The sequence below is a fragment of the Dipodomys ordii genome, unplaced genomic scaffold, assembly GCF_000151885.1.
Source record: "Dipodomys ordii isolate 6190 unplaced genomic scaffold, Dord_2.0 Scaffold122, whole genome shotgun sequence".
Classification (NCBI taxonomy): domain Eukaryota; kingdom Metazoa; phylum Chordata; class Mammalia; order Rodentia; family Heteromyidae; genus Dipodomys; species Dipodomys ordii.
In genome coordinates, this window is record NW_012267338.1 from 1,802,904 (window position 1) to 1,816,722 (window position 13,819).

The window sequence follows — 13,819 nt, forward strand, 5'->3', positions numbered from 1 at the left end:
TAACAGGTGTGAGCCACCGGCGACCAGCTTCTCTATTTCTTTATCTAATTATGAAGCAGGGATAACTTACTCCAAGCTGGGTAATAGAAAGGACTGGAAGGGACACTTCCATAAAGGGCCTCGCTCAATGTTTGGCCTGTAGAAAATTCCCTATACATAGCATACACGATATGACTGTATGACTGTGTTCTTCAGAAGATAGAGGGCCATGCTTAACTCAGTATTTGATAGATTTTTGTTTTGCTGTGTGAGGATGGAACTTGAGGCCTTGTGTGTGCTGGCGTACTGAGCCACACTTAAGGACTTGTTTGAAAAGTTCATTTTTCAAGGCTTTCAGGGAAAAAAAATCTGTGTTTTCTATCCAGCCTACCCACTTCTTGGCAGACTGTATTCCATTCTGTTTGTCTGCTGACTCTGGGTAATTTGGTCCATGCCATTGAATGGGGAAAGGAAGCTTTCAGAGTTAGTAACAGCTCCTTTCCCACCTGCATTCCTTTCACCTCCCAGCAAGTACCTACTGATTAAACTCAGTATGCAAACTGGTTTTACAGCAGAGAGTATCTTACGCCTTTAAAAACACACTCAGAGGTATGGGTGATATTTAAGCAGGATATATTGGATTCTCTTAGAAACAATAAGCCTGCTAAATTGCCACCACTTCCATTGAGTTGCAATGCACATGAGTTGTATTCCATGGCAGATTAATTGCTGTGTCTGAGAATTGAGGTTTTTCTGGTAAATATGAAGATAGCAGAGTTCCTGTCTCTGGGAATTGCTGAGAATATATCAAGGTGTCAAAAGACACAAGAAGTTGAAGGCTCCCTTAATCTGGAAGAAAATGATTTCCTTTAATCTATCCAGTGAGGGAATATTCTGGTTTTGTTCCAGGAAGCTCAAAAGCAAGATGCTGTTCTTCTAAACTTTTCTGAAAAGCTGCATCATGTTCAAGAGGCTGCAAGGTAAGCAAAGAGGGCAGAGGATATGCATTGTGATGGCTGGGCTGTAGCTCAGTGGCAGAGCAGTTGCCTAGCAAATGCAATGTCCTGGGTTTGATTCCTCAGTACAAAAAAAAGTGCATTGTGAGAATCCAGTTTTCTTAATGGTCCTCTTAGGAAAATGGCTGAGAAGTTAGAACTCTTAGATTTGAATATGAATTTTGAAAAGCTTTCTTAGTGTGTGTGCACACATATGCCAATACTGGTTGAAATCAGGAGTGGGTGCTGTCCATTAGCTTTTGCCACTCAAGGCTGGTGCTCTAATATTTAAGCTACACCTCTGCTTCTGGCTTTTTGGTAGTTATTTGGGTATTAGTATCTCACAGACTTTTCTGCCTAGGCTGGCTTCGAACCATGATCCTCAGATCTCATACTACTGAAAATCTAGGAGTATAGGATGTGTTACTAGTGCCCAACTTGAAAAGCTTTCTGTTACACTTTCAGAACTTCTTTTGTTTAAAAGAAATTTGTTTGGAGAAAATTGATGGGTTTTAAGCTTTATTTTTAAACTAAAAGAAACAATGTTAGTCTATCCTATGAGTATCACAAGTTTAAAAAAAATATAGCTTAAGAACTTCAAATCCTTCCACACCCAAAAAATTCAAACAACACAGCTTATTAACCTGGGAGTTGGTTCCTATCAGTCAAACGGCGAGCCATACATCACTGTTTCCTTGTGGAATCTAGCATGGTCCATTTATTTTCTATTACATTAAAAGGGTTTGGAACCATACCAAGAGCTGTGACAGGATTTGATTTTTAAATTAGTCACTCAGTGTGACAGAGAAAGTACCTACCAAGCATAAAGCTCTAATTACATAACTCTAATTTGCTTTTAATCCTAATATAGGTATATATTTTAAGGTGGCTATAATCTGTGAGAATGTCCTATTTTGAGTTCTTATAATACATATCTGTGCATCCCATGGTATTATTTCAAATAACTAGTTCTTCAAAGAAAATCCCTCTGATTTGTTACCGTTGCCAGCCTGGCTGACTTCAGGCTGTCCTGTGGAGTTACTCAGTGTAGAGCAGGAAGAGTTTGCTCAGCTCACCACTGCATGTGTGGACCCAGTTCATATCTCTCTACTTTTTCTTTTTTTCTTTTTAGTACTGGGCTGTGAACACACAGGTCTTTACACTCGCTAAGCTGGTGCCCTGCCACTTAAGGCTTACCACCAGCCCTGTTTTATGCTAGTGATTTTCAAGATGGAGTCTAGCAAACTTTGCTGCTGAGGCTGGCCATGAATCTAGATCCTCCAGATCTCATCCTCCTGAGTAACTGAGATTATAGATGTGAGCCACCAGCACATGGCTTCCCACAGTCCCTGGGCTCAAGCACTCCTCTTGCCCCACTTTCTGAGTAGCTAGCACTATGGGTGTGTACCACCACACCCGACTATGTCATGTATTTTGTGTATGTGTGTGTACGTGTGTGCTTGTGCGTGGTATTGGAGTCTTAACTGAAGGCTTCCTGCTTGCTAGGTTAAGCGCTCTACCACTTGAACCATGCCCTGGTCCTTTTGTTCTTAGTTTGCTTTTCAGATGGAATCTTGTGCTAACTTTGCCTAGATTAGTCTTAAACCTCAGTTCTCCTACCTCCACCTCCCTGTATCTGGGACCACAGGCATGTGCCACCACACCCAGCCTATCATGTACTTATTATATGTGTGACTCTAGCCAGCTATGATAGCTATGAACCATCTGCATATAAACAAATGAACCACAGCTCATAGCCTGTCATTGGCCAGTATCTCACTGATACTAACTTTATGAACACGTAACCACAGATTATATGTCTTTCCAAAAGGAGCATTATCAGTGCAGAGGTATAAACATTTCATAATTCGTGTTTACAGATTACTAGATTATGATGTAAAAATGAATATGTTCATCTTATGACACAGACTTATTCACTTTTTAATGTTGTGTGAGATTGTTTTTATTCTGACTAGTACAGAACTATTATCAAGAGATGTGTAAGGAGAAACTACCATTACTTTCTTTCCTTCCTTTCTTCCTTTCTTGCTTTTGTTGTTGTTATTGTTTTTGGTGGGACTTGGGTTTGAACTCAGGGTCTTTAGTTTGCTAGACTGGTGTTCTACCACTAAGCCACATGGCCAGCCCTATTCTTCACTGGTTATTTTTAGTATAAGAGTCTCACTTCCTGCCCACTGGGAGTCTCCATGAACCTACTTAAGGCTCTTTATAGTTGTTAGAATCATAGGTGTGAGCCATCATGTCTAGATTCCCTCCATAGAGATGGAGTCTTTCTGCCTGGGCTGCTCTAGAACTTCAGTCCTCCTGTTCTCAAGCCATGTAGCTTGGGATGACTGCGTACAGTTGCACCCAGCTATGAGTTGAGAAGGGTTCTCATGAATTTTCCTGCCCTTACTAGCTTTGAACTACATTCCTCCTGATTTCAGACTTCCAAGTAGCTGGGATTACAGAAATGAGCCACCGGCCTCTGGCTACCATTACATTTTGAACAGGCATTCCTGGCTAGCAAAGAATCAGTTTAGCTAGATAATACCTTAGAAAACATCCTTTTGGTAAGGCTTGCTTATTTGAAATAGAGGGTTGAATACATGAGTGTATCCGATCTCAGATAGGCACCAGTAACCAATGAAGATAAAAATTTTCATTGCACTAAGAAAGACAAGAGAGTTGGACACCAGTGGCTCACACTTGTGATCCTAGCTACTCAGGAGGCTGAGATCTAAGTATCACAATTCGAAGCCAGCCAGGTGGGAAAGTCCATGAGACACTAATACCTAATTAACCACCAAAAAACCAAAACTGGAGTTGTGGTTCAAGTGGTATAAAGCCAGCCTTGAATGGAAAAAGCTAATGGACAGCACCTAGGCTCTGAGTTCAAGCCCCAGTACCACCACACATACACACAAACAAACAAAAAATCTATACAACTGGCACTGGTGATTCATGCCTACTCAGGAGGCTGAGATCTGAGAATCGTGGCTGAAAGCCAGCCTGGGCCTGAAACTCTGTGAGACTCTTATTTCCAATTAACCACCAAAAACCAGAAGAGGAGCTATAGCTACAAGTGGTAGAGAGCTGGCCTTGAGTACAAAATCTAAAGGATAGTACCCAGGCCCTGCGTTCAAGCCCCACAACTAGCATAGAAAACAAAGCCATCCATCATGTTCTACTAATCTTGACTTGATGCATGTAACAGAATCATTACAATCAATCTGACCATTTACTCGCAGAGCTGGTGGCTGTGTTTTAGTGCTCTATACAATATGGAGAGTGTGTGTGGCTACCTGTGAGACGTAGCGTCTGCTTAGTTTCTCCACGGGGCCCTTAGTACTGGGACTGTGGGCCTTCCCTTTTGTGGACTAGAGCTTCCTAATCCAGGGAAAGCATTGTGTGGTGATGCTGTTGCATAAAGGTGTTCAGACCTGCTTTATGAAAAGCTTTGCAAATCATGGGGCTTGAGTTGCCTCATCTCCAAGAACAGTGACGGCCTGTGCCCTGAACCAGCGTGTGTGTGTGTCCATCAAACAGATGGAACTGGTTTAACATACCCACACCTTGTGCCAACTGCCCACTCTCCCCTTCCTTCTCTAGATTATCTCTGGATAACACCGAGGCGGAACTGCGCTCCCTCTTTGTCAGGACGAGATCGCTTCAGGAAAATGTCCAGCAGGATGGGGAGCTCTGCCAGCAGATGGAAGATTTCCTTCAGGTCAGTCCCTCGAATCTCAGCCTTCGGCAGCCCTGGAAAGGCTGCCTCAGTTTCCCCTGGGTGAATTGCAGAGTAGCAGGCTCTCATTCATAGTTTCCCAAAGCTAGTACAAGGAACCTGTACTGCTCCATAAACATGCCAGATCCACCTTCCTGTGGTGAACCTATAGCAGCCTAGCGCATTGACGCTCCAACTCTGCCCAGCAACTCAACATCTGGTTGTACACCTGTCATGGTTTTGGAATACAAGGTTCTATTGAAATCACCCTACATTGCAGGACCCAGGCCGATCTTCCTTTTGTTTTGTTTTTATTTTGCTGACGAGCCAGTACCAGGGCTTGAACCTAAGAGTCTTATACTCCTGTTTGGCTTTTTAGCTCAAGATTGTCACTCTACCACTTGGGCCACATCTTCACTTCGGGCTTTTTGCTGACTAATTAGTGATAAGAGTCTCACAAGGAACCTCCGATCTCAGCCTTCTGAGTAGATAGGGTTACAGGTATAAGCCACTGGTGCCCATCCCTGATCATCGTCCTTCCTTCTTGGGACCACTGCACATGGATGGGCATGGGTTTTGGGCAGCAGGACACACACAGTTACTCTGCCTGTCAACATTGGAACATCAACCCACAGGGTGTGTCAGGAGCTGCTCTGAATAACATCAACAAAAACTAGCAGAGTGGACATGTTTGTGGCGGCTCACCGTGACTCACTAATCACATAGTCTGACATCTTTTTAATCTACTTTATTAAAAGAGAAAAAAAAGTGGCACCGTTTCCTGCTGTTAGCCTTCTACGGATGCAGCCATTAGCTCAGTAGCTAAGACCCATGACTGGGAGTTGTGGAGCAGAGTTACCTGCGTGCTAGGTTGAAACAGTGAGGGCCGGGGCTTTGTGCATTCACTGGGCTCCTTTGAATAGTATATGTCCTTCAGCTCCACCTGCAAATGCTGCATTGTGTGTGGCTCTGCTGTGAGTTTATTTTTATTATTAAACATGTTCTCCATTTACTTTCAAGCGTAACCAGACTCATGCCTTTTGGGTTTTGTTGTTTGTTTGTTTTTTGGTGCTGGGGATGAGACCCAAAGCCTCTTGCATGCTAGGCAGGTGCTCTGCCATGAGCTGTGCTCACAGTCCCTTCACACAGACACATTTTTCTCCTAGTGCAACAACAAAGCAAATGCGACTACCATCATTGCTTCAATACCACAAAACAGTGTTGAGCACAGTTGGATGAACAAAAGAAATTATGAAATTCAAGAGTAAGAACTGCCACATGTCGGGGCTGGGAAGGTGGCTCAGTGGTAAGGTGCTTGCCTTGCATGCCTGAGGCCCTGGGTTCAATTCCCCAGCACCACATAAGCAAAAAGGAAAAAAAAGCCGGAAGTCGTGCCGTGGCTCAAGTGGTAGAGCGCTAGCCTTGAGCTGAAGAGCTGAGGGACAGTGCCCAGGGCCCAGAGTTCAGGCCCCACGACCGGACCCCAAAGAACTGCCACATGTCACAGTGAAGAATTTGGATATTTCTTTCCTTCTCCCAAGTTTTTACCTTAAGTGTTAATATTTTATGCTAAATCAGTCTCTCTCTCTCTCTCTCTCTCTCTCTCTCTCTCTCTCCCACCTTTCTCTCATGGCGCTAGGGATTAAACTCATGACTTCTAAGCTACTCCTAAGCTGTATCTTCCACAATTAAACCTTAATATAGAACCCCCCTTTTTTTTGGCAAAGGTATGGAATTTGAACTCAAGGCCTCTTGCCTTCTAGGTAGGCTTTATTTTTTAACTATATTTTTATTGTGAAAATACTGTACAGAGGGGTTACAATTACATGGGTAAGATAATGAGTGCATTTCTTATCAAGCATTGTAGCCTCCTGCTTTGTTTCCCCTTCCCATCCCCACCAAAGTTGTAAAGTTCGTTTTTCGAGATAATGACTTGTACATCTCATTGTTGCAATGGGTCCTCCTGTATCCCTGTTTTAACAATTTCTTTTTTCCCTTCCCCTCCACATATACCAACATCATATATAGTGAAAGCAGGGGTTATACCATGGGGGAGGGACATACAAGGCATAGGTAGGCTTTTTATAGTTAAGTTCTACCTCTAGTCACTAATTTTTGTGATGAGGTCCCCCTTCGTACCCTGGTGCATGCTTAGGCGTCAGTCCACCTGTTTTAGCCTTCCTGTCATAGCTGGGATAACACACTCATACTACCAAGGACTTCAGGAACTTTTCTACCCAGGCTGGCCTGGAACTGCAGTCCTCTTGATGTTAGCCTCCCATGAAGCTACAGTGCCAGGCCATGAACCCCTGGCACCTAGCTGTACAATGGGATTTGGGATGAAAAATGTCTCTACCCTCTCCTTACCTATAGACCATTATTTTAGTTCTTTAAACTTTTCTTACTGGAAGTTTTTTTGTTTCTTTGGGATATAATTTTATTTTGTTGTTGGTGGTAATTGCTATGTAAGTGCTATACCACTGAGCTATGCCCCATGCCCTGTCAGTTGCTTTTATCTCTGAAAATAAAATGTGATACAGAGCTAGGTATTTTTCTTTCTTAAATAGTGAGACAAAGTTTCTTAAAATGGGTTAGGATCGGAGCATGAAGGACTGTGAAGTCTCAGGACCTGCTGTGGTAAGCAGAGTGGGTCAGCTTGTGGGGAGTTGTTTGTTGGGCCTTTTTCTTGCATACTTAGATAAGCCTAGGGCAAGCCCTAACCTCTGTTCAAGATTTTTGAGAAAGATCATTGGAACACTTTTTTTTTGCAGATCAGTTTCAACATTTTGAAGTAGATTTTGGGCAAGCCATACTGGTTTGGAACTTTGATCCCTAGCAGTCAAGTTCAAGGTGAAAGTTCAATCTCTATGAAAGAGAATAAGCCCTTTCACCAGTGCAACTTTGGACTTTTGTGTCCCTGGTCCTGTGGGTCTCAAGACACATGACTCAACCATGTTTTTTTTTTCTCAGATCAGCGGCCAGAGCCGTTCACGTTCCCTGGTGCAGGGCTGGCTTTGGTGTGGGCCTGTCGCCCAGGGTCTGCAGAGCAGGGACCTGGCAGAGCCCAGCTCCCAGCACAGGCTTTTGTCAGGAAGACTATGCTTCTCCAGTTGAGCTATTCTTGGCTGGAATCCATATTTCCCCTTCAGAAGAATGACAGGCAAAGATTTATCCCTTCATGAATGTTCCTCTCCATAAAGAAAGCTAGAGTATAAACACGCATACTGCCGTGGGCTACTGACTCAGATGGTTACTGTCTCTGGTATTCACTTTCCTACATAGTTTAGATTTTCTGCTACCTCTAGAATGTGTTTGATTTAAAAGAAAAGGCCATTTAGGGGGAAAGTTGTTGGAATGAGTGGGAGGTGGTGGGTCTGAGCTGGCAGAACGTGCTCAGACAGTAAGTCCTCCTCAAAAGTGGGCAGCTTGCAGCTTCTGCCGCACCATAGTTCCAACCCCTCATTCCAAGAGTAGTTGTTCACATTTAAGCCCTTGGGCTACGTGTAGCGGCTCACACCTGTAATCCCAGCTACTTGGGAGGTAGAGATCAGGAAGATCTTAGTTCAAGGCCTACCTAGACAAAAGTTACGTAGACTCCATCTTAATAATCAAGCTGAATGTGTTGGGGCTTGTTTGTAATCCCAGCTATGCTGGGGCATTGGTAGAAGGATTGCAATACAAGGCTGCTCCTGGGGCAAAAAGCCAAGATCCTGGGCTGGGAAGGTGGCTCAGTGGTAGAGTGCTTGCCTTGCATGCATGAGGCCCTGGGTTCGATTCCTCAGCACCACATAAGCAGAAAAAAGCCAGAAGTGGCATTGTGGCTCAAGTGGTAGAGAGCTAGCCTTGATTTGAAGAGCAGAGGGACAGCGCCCAGGTCCAGAGGTCAGCCCTCATAACAACAATAACAACAACAAAAGCTAAGATCCTATCTGGCAAAAATGACTGAAGGCCAAAAGAGCTACTAGAGCACCTGTTAAACAAGCTCCAGACCCTAAGTTCAAAGCTCAGGTTGCCACACACAGACAAAAAAGAAGAAAAATAGCCCATTTTTGGAAAGACAGGACATGTGATTTCACCAAGTAGCAAATTTCCTGCAAATTTCCTTCCTGTAAACTGCATTTCCCCATCAGCAGGCAAGGAAAGATTTCCACATCATTCCAGATGTTCCATCTCCCAGGTGATGGGGAAGAAATGCTCCCTCCCTCACCACACCGCCTCACCGTTAGCTCTCAAGGCGCTTGCTGACCTGCCCCAGGACACTGCAGGTGGCAGGTGGCTGGGGCTCCTTGGGTGACGCTGTTATCCTACTGGAGTTGGGAGAAGTAATGCAGTGGAAATGGCACAGGGTTAGACTCTGCTGGGGTTTTTAGTGAAATGTCGATGTGGGTCTGTCTCAAATCTACTCTCTGCATGTGGGGTTCAAGCGCAGACTGTGGCTAGCCCTTCCCAGCTGACTTGGACAGTAGTCCACGCTAAAGCACCCCTCTTAGTGATCTATGCTCAAGCATAGACTCCCTCTGGCAGGGCAGCGTGGGCAGTTTGTCAGGACAAACCCTAAAGACAACCCTTGCCAGTAGAAGAGTCAAGTTTGAGAGAAAGAAGAATAGGAACAGGAGATCTTCCTAATAAAACCAACCTTTCTAGTGACCTTCAAGGTAAAAATTTTATCAGCACCCTTCTACATTAGCTTTAAATCTGTTTTTTTCTTCTGGTTATTGTGGGGGGAAGGGGTTTAGATGGAGATCTCATTGTGTAGCCCTGGCTAACCTCAGTCTGACTCAGCCTCTCAAATTCTGGGTTTATAGGATTATAGGCATGCACTACCATGCCTGATTCTTCCATTCTGTGGTTTTTAGGAGAGAGAGATGAGCTCCTAGCTTTTACCAAGTTCAGTTGGAGTTGACTTATACAGCAGTCATGCAGTAACCCTTCCCTTCCCAGAGACTTGAGATGGGACTCTGGCAGTGTGTCTTCCAGAGTACTTCAGATCATGCTGCTCCAGCTGATCTGTGTATTGCACTGAGTCTGTCTGTGTCTCTGCAGTTTGCCATGGAGAAGCTGTCGGAACTGGAGCACTGGAGACGGGAGCTGCAGGGAGAGGCTCATACCCTCATAGATTTTTTCTGCGAAGACAAAGAAACCATGAAGCTGGACGAATGCTTCCAGATATTCAGAGACTTCTGCACCAGATTCAACAAAGCAGTTAAGGTATGGCCAGTGGCATCGTTGTGTTTCCAGACTCTGACTTTTTGCTTTGATCCAATTCTCTGTCCATGGGACAACAGTTCGGTCTAGGGGTTCTGTGGTTTCCGGAAGTGTCAGGCTGGGTTGTGACACAGGTCCTCTCCTGTGATGTGGCTCTGATGTCGCATGGTGTCTTAGTGTTCACATCAGCATACGTAACGCCCTAAAAGTGTTTCATTCATAGACCTTCTCAAGGATGGAAGTCACAGTGTCTAAGAATCTCCCTAACAGCCTGTCTCTCTTGCTCAACCCAAGTGGATTAAAGAGTGCTTGTTTTCAGAGTTTCTGTGGTCCAGCTAGAGGAAAGGCCTCTCTCTTACTCATCTGCAGCCCCGCACCATTGCCATGGCACTGGCTCTATAAGGACCCTGTTGTTCTTTGTAGCATGGCCTCGGATAGTCTCCCCTATCTAGGGACCACACCCCTGTATGGATCACAGCAGCCATGCTTCCTCCCCTCAGCTGCCAATTCCATTGGTCTCTGAGTTGAATTTGGAAGTCATAAATCAAACTTCTGTTAAGTAACACCAAATAATAAGCCATGGTGGCTCATGCCTATAATCCTTGCTATTCAGGAGGCTGACATCTGAGAATTGCAGTTAGAAGCCAGCCTGTGAGACCTCTCTCTCCAATTAACCAATCTCTCTCTCTCTCTCTCTGTTCCTCTCTCTCACTCCTTCCCCTCCTACCCCTCTCTTTCTCTCTCCCACTCTTCCCCCCATACACACACACACACACACACTCACACACACACACACACACACACAGCCAAATGTGATGGTGGCTCAAGTAATAGAACACTATCCTTGGGCAAAACAGGTCAGGGACAGTGCCCAGGCCCTGGGTTCAAGCTCCTGGACCCGTAAAAGAAAAGAAAAAGTAGCTCTCATCTTTCATTTCAGGTAGCCACAAAGAGCCACATACCCCAAATCATCTCTTGTCCCATATTTTATTTTGTTTTTTGATTGATTTAGTTGGTGCTAGGGATCAAACCCAAGGCCTTACACTGTTACCCTAAATGCAGATCTATCCATGGCTGGATCTCTGGGAAAGACTGGGCACATTCCTCACAAGCTCAGAATTACTTGGATTTTCCAGCCTCTCCTTTCTCTGTCCAGCTGAGAGGAGGAGACTGAGCCTGTGGCCACGTTGATGTGCTTCTGTCCAAGCAGTGAGCTCAGCTGTGGGAGACTGTGGAGGATGGGGGAGGCCAAATTGGCTCTTTCTGAGGAGCTCAGTCCATGTCCAAATCCTACAAGCCTATAAGGCCACCTGCATAGCGCACTCCACCTTAGAGCCAAGACCCAGCCCCTCCCACCAGAGCAGCCTGGATGGGAGACGGCTGAGAGAGATGGGAATGATGGGAGGCCAGAAGGCCGAGGCTGGAGCTGTGGGAGGAGCAGGAGTCCCCAGCCAGCGCTGGGGCAGAAGCTTGGCCAGGAAAAGTTCATTGGAGGAGGAAGTGGATTTTCAAACAAAAAAATTGCTAACAAGAACAGATTTGGGTGGTGATGTGTGTGTAATTATGTAATTACGCACACGGATGTCACAATCCAAAAGAGTTGTGATTTGTGACACAGCCAGCTCTCCATGGCCACCATTCCACATCTGCAGTTTCAGCCAACCCCACGTTGTAAATATCTTAAGAAACTACATCAGTGGTTGGTTTAGTGGCTCATGCCTATCATCTTGGGAAACTGAGATCAGGAGGATCACAGTTTGAGGCTAGCCATAGGCAAAAAGTTAGTGAGACACCATCTCAATCAACAGCTGGGTGTGGTAGCATATACCTGTCATTCCAGCTATTTGAGAAGTTGAGATATGAAGGACTGGCCCCAACCTACCAGGGCATGAGCAGCATTAGACCCTATCCTCAAAATACTAAAGTCAAAACCAAACAAACAAATGCTAAGGATATGGCTCCAGTAGTAGAGCCACCTGCCTAGGAGGAACAAAGCCCTGAGTTCCACTCTCAGTAACATCCCCCATCCCCTAAAAGAATAAAATAAAATTTAAAAACCTGGATCTGAGCAGCAAAAGTACATTGTCATTCCATGAATGATACGTTAAAGTGGGCTTTCAAATTTTTGTTTTAATATTCGCAGGTTCAGATTCCATTGCATGGGAGAGGGTGGAGTGTTTTGCGTCAGGGTGGATTTGCAAGGCACCCCTGTTCTTGTCCTTTTCTCTGGTTGTGGGGGGCAAGGGCAGGCATCTCTTAGTCTTTGGGGCACACCTTTCTGTATCCAGGTCATTGTTAAGTAGCAGGGTGTGTTACGTGCATGCAAGTGTGTGGCGTGTGCACACATCAGCACAGTTCTATCATACCTATGCTACAGTTTGCATGCAGAACATTCACAGTGGTTTTTCTCTGTGCATTGCTTACATAGTTGTTTCTCCATCCTCCTCCTGGTCTTTCCCTACTTAGAAACCAAGCTGACTTTCCTGGAATTGAAGTCCTGTGCATATTTGGAATTGTAGCCCTGGCTGAAAACTAAAAGTTGGGCCAAGGGTTTAGATGAGAACAGTCGAGGTTGTTGGAGCCAGGCCCAGCAGTGAGCCTGGGTCAGATCCCCTAAGCCACTTTAGGGACTCTCCACACACTGCGACAAGTGCGCATCTGCAAACCAGCCAGAGCCCAGGGCCGCCCTCCCCACACGCACCTCTGCGAGGTGGGTGGCCCTGGAGTCGCAGGTGAGCCGCGTGTCTCATGCTGGCTTCTCTCCACCCTTGCTCAGGACAACCACGACCGAGAGCTGCATGAACAGAGGCAGCTGCAGCGGCTAAGGGAGCTGGAACAGAAGCGGCGCTCCTGGACGGCAGGAGAGCTGGGGGGCTTTGGCAGGAGCAGCAGCGAGAACGATGTCGAGCTACTGGCCAAGAAGGGCACGGAGGACCTACCCCCTTTCCTGCAGCCCAGACCCATCAGCCCTTCCTACCGGCCCCCCAACATGCGCCGCTCCCGCCTGTCCCTGGGTGCGTCTGCTGACCGGGAGCTGCTGACCTTCTTGGAGAGCACCACGGACAGCTCGGAGGGGCCCAACAAGTTCAACAGCTTGCCCCGGAACAGCGCCCGGCAGCCCCGGCCCACCATGGCCTGGATGGGACCCAGAGAGCCAAAGGACCCCGACCCCGACTTCACACCCACCCCTCCCGCCTCTGAAGGCCTGGAGAAAGCCCCCAACCCACCCTCAGCTTGGCAGAGTGCCCCCCAGGCTGCAGAGCCCGTCCCCCGCGCTCGACACGAGGGGGTCGGGGTCCTGCGGAAGAGGAACAGTGAGCCGGCGGGCTTGCGGCCCGCACCCGTCCCTGCGCTGTCGCCACTCGCTCTGGGCGTCAAGGAGCACGAGCTGGTGACCGGGCTGACCCCGTTCGACCTCCAGGGTGCCGAGGCGCCCCTGCCCACATCCCCATTGACGCCGAGTGACCTCAGCCCTGGGGAGCAGGAGCCCCCAGGGCGGGGCAGCGACAGCCCGACCCCCGTGGACGAGGCCCCCCAGGAGAGCCTCGACGCCGCCCCGGAGGGCGCCGGGGCCGCCGCCGAGGAGTCCGTGGGCAGCAGTGACCCGGAGAGCCAGGACCCCGGGCGCCTGTTCTACATCTCGGACACCACCGACTGCTCGCTGACCTTGGACTGCTCGGAGGGCGCCGAGCCCAGACCCGGAGATGGGGAGAGGGAAGGGAGCGACTCCGTGTCCTCCGGGGCTGGGGATCTGGGGCCCTGCCAGGCTCCTGCGCCCGCCTCCCCGAAAGCCGGGCTTGGCTGCAAGGCCGGCCCGCCCCGGGACAGAGCCCTGCGAGGGAAGGACGCCGCGGCCACCCCGAAGAGGGGCTCCCTCAAAGAGGCGTCTCCGGGGGTCCCCAAGCCCGCGGCC

General features: G+C 47.4%; 1 protein-coding gene across 1 annotated transcript in view; it reads left to right on the plus strand.

The window, feature by feature from the left end:
* Fhdc1 (FH2 domain containing 1) overlaps nt 1–13,819 on the plus strand; it is a 35,977-nt gene that overhangs the window by 21,391 nt on the left and 767 nt on the right. Inside the window, exons 8-11 of the mRNA XM_013029713.1 lie at nt 889–959; nt 4,587–4,704; nt 9,745–9,909; nt 12,683–13,816. Coding sequence (XP_012885167.1) covers nt 889–959; nt 4,587–4,704; nt 9,745–9,909; nt 12,683–13,816 — 1,488 coding nt within the window. The remainder of the gene's footprint in view (nt 1–888; nt 960–4,586; nt 4,705–9,744; nt 9,910–12,682; nt 13,817–13,819) is intronic.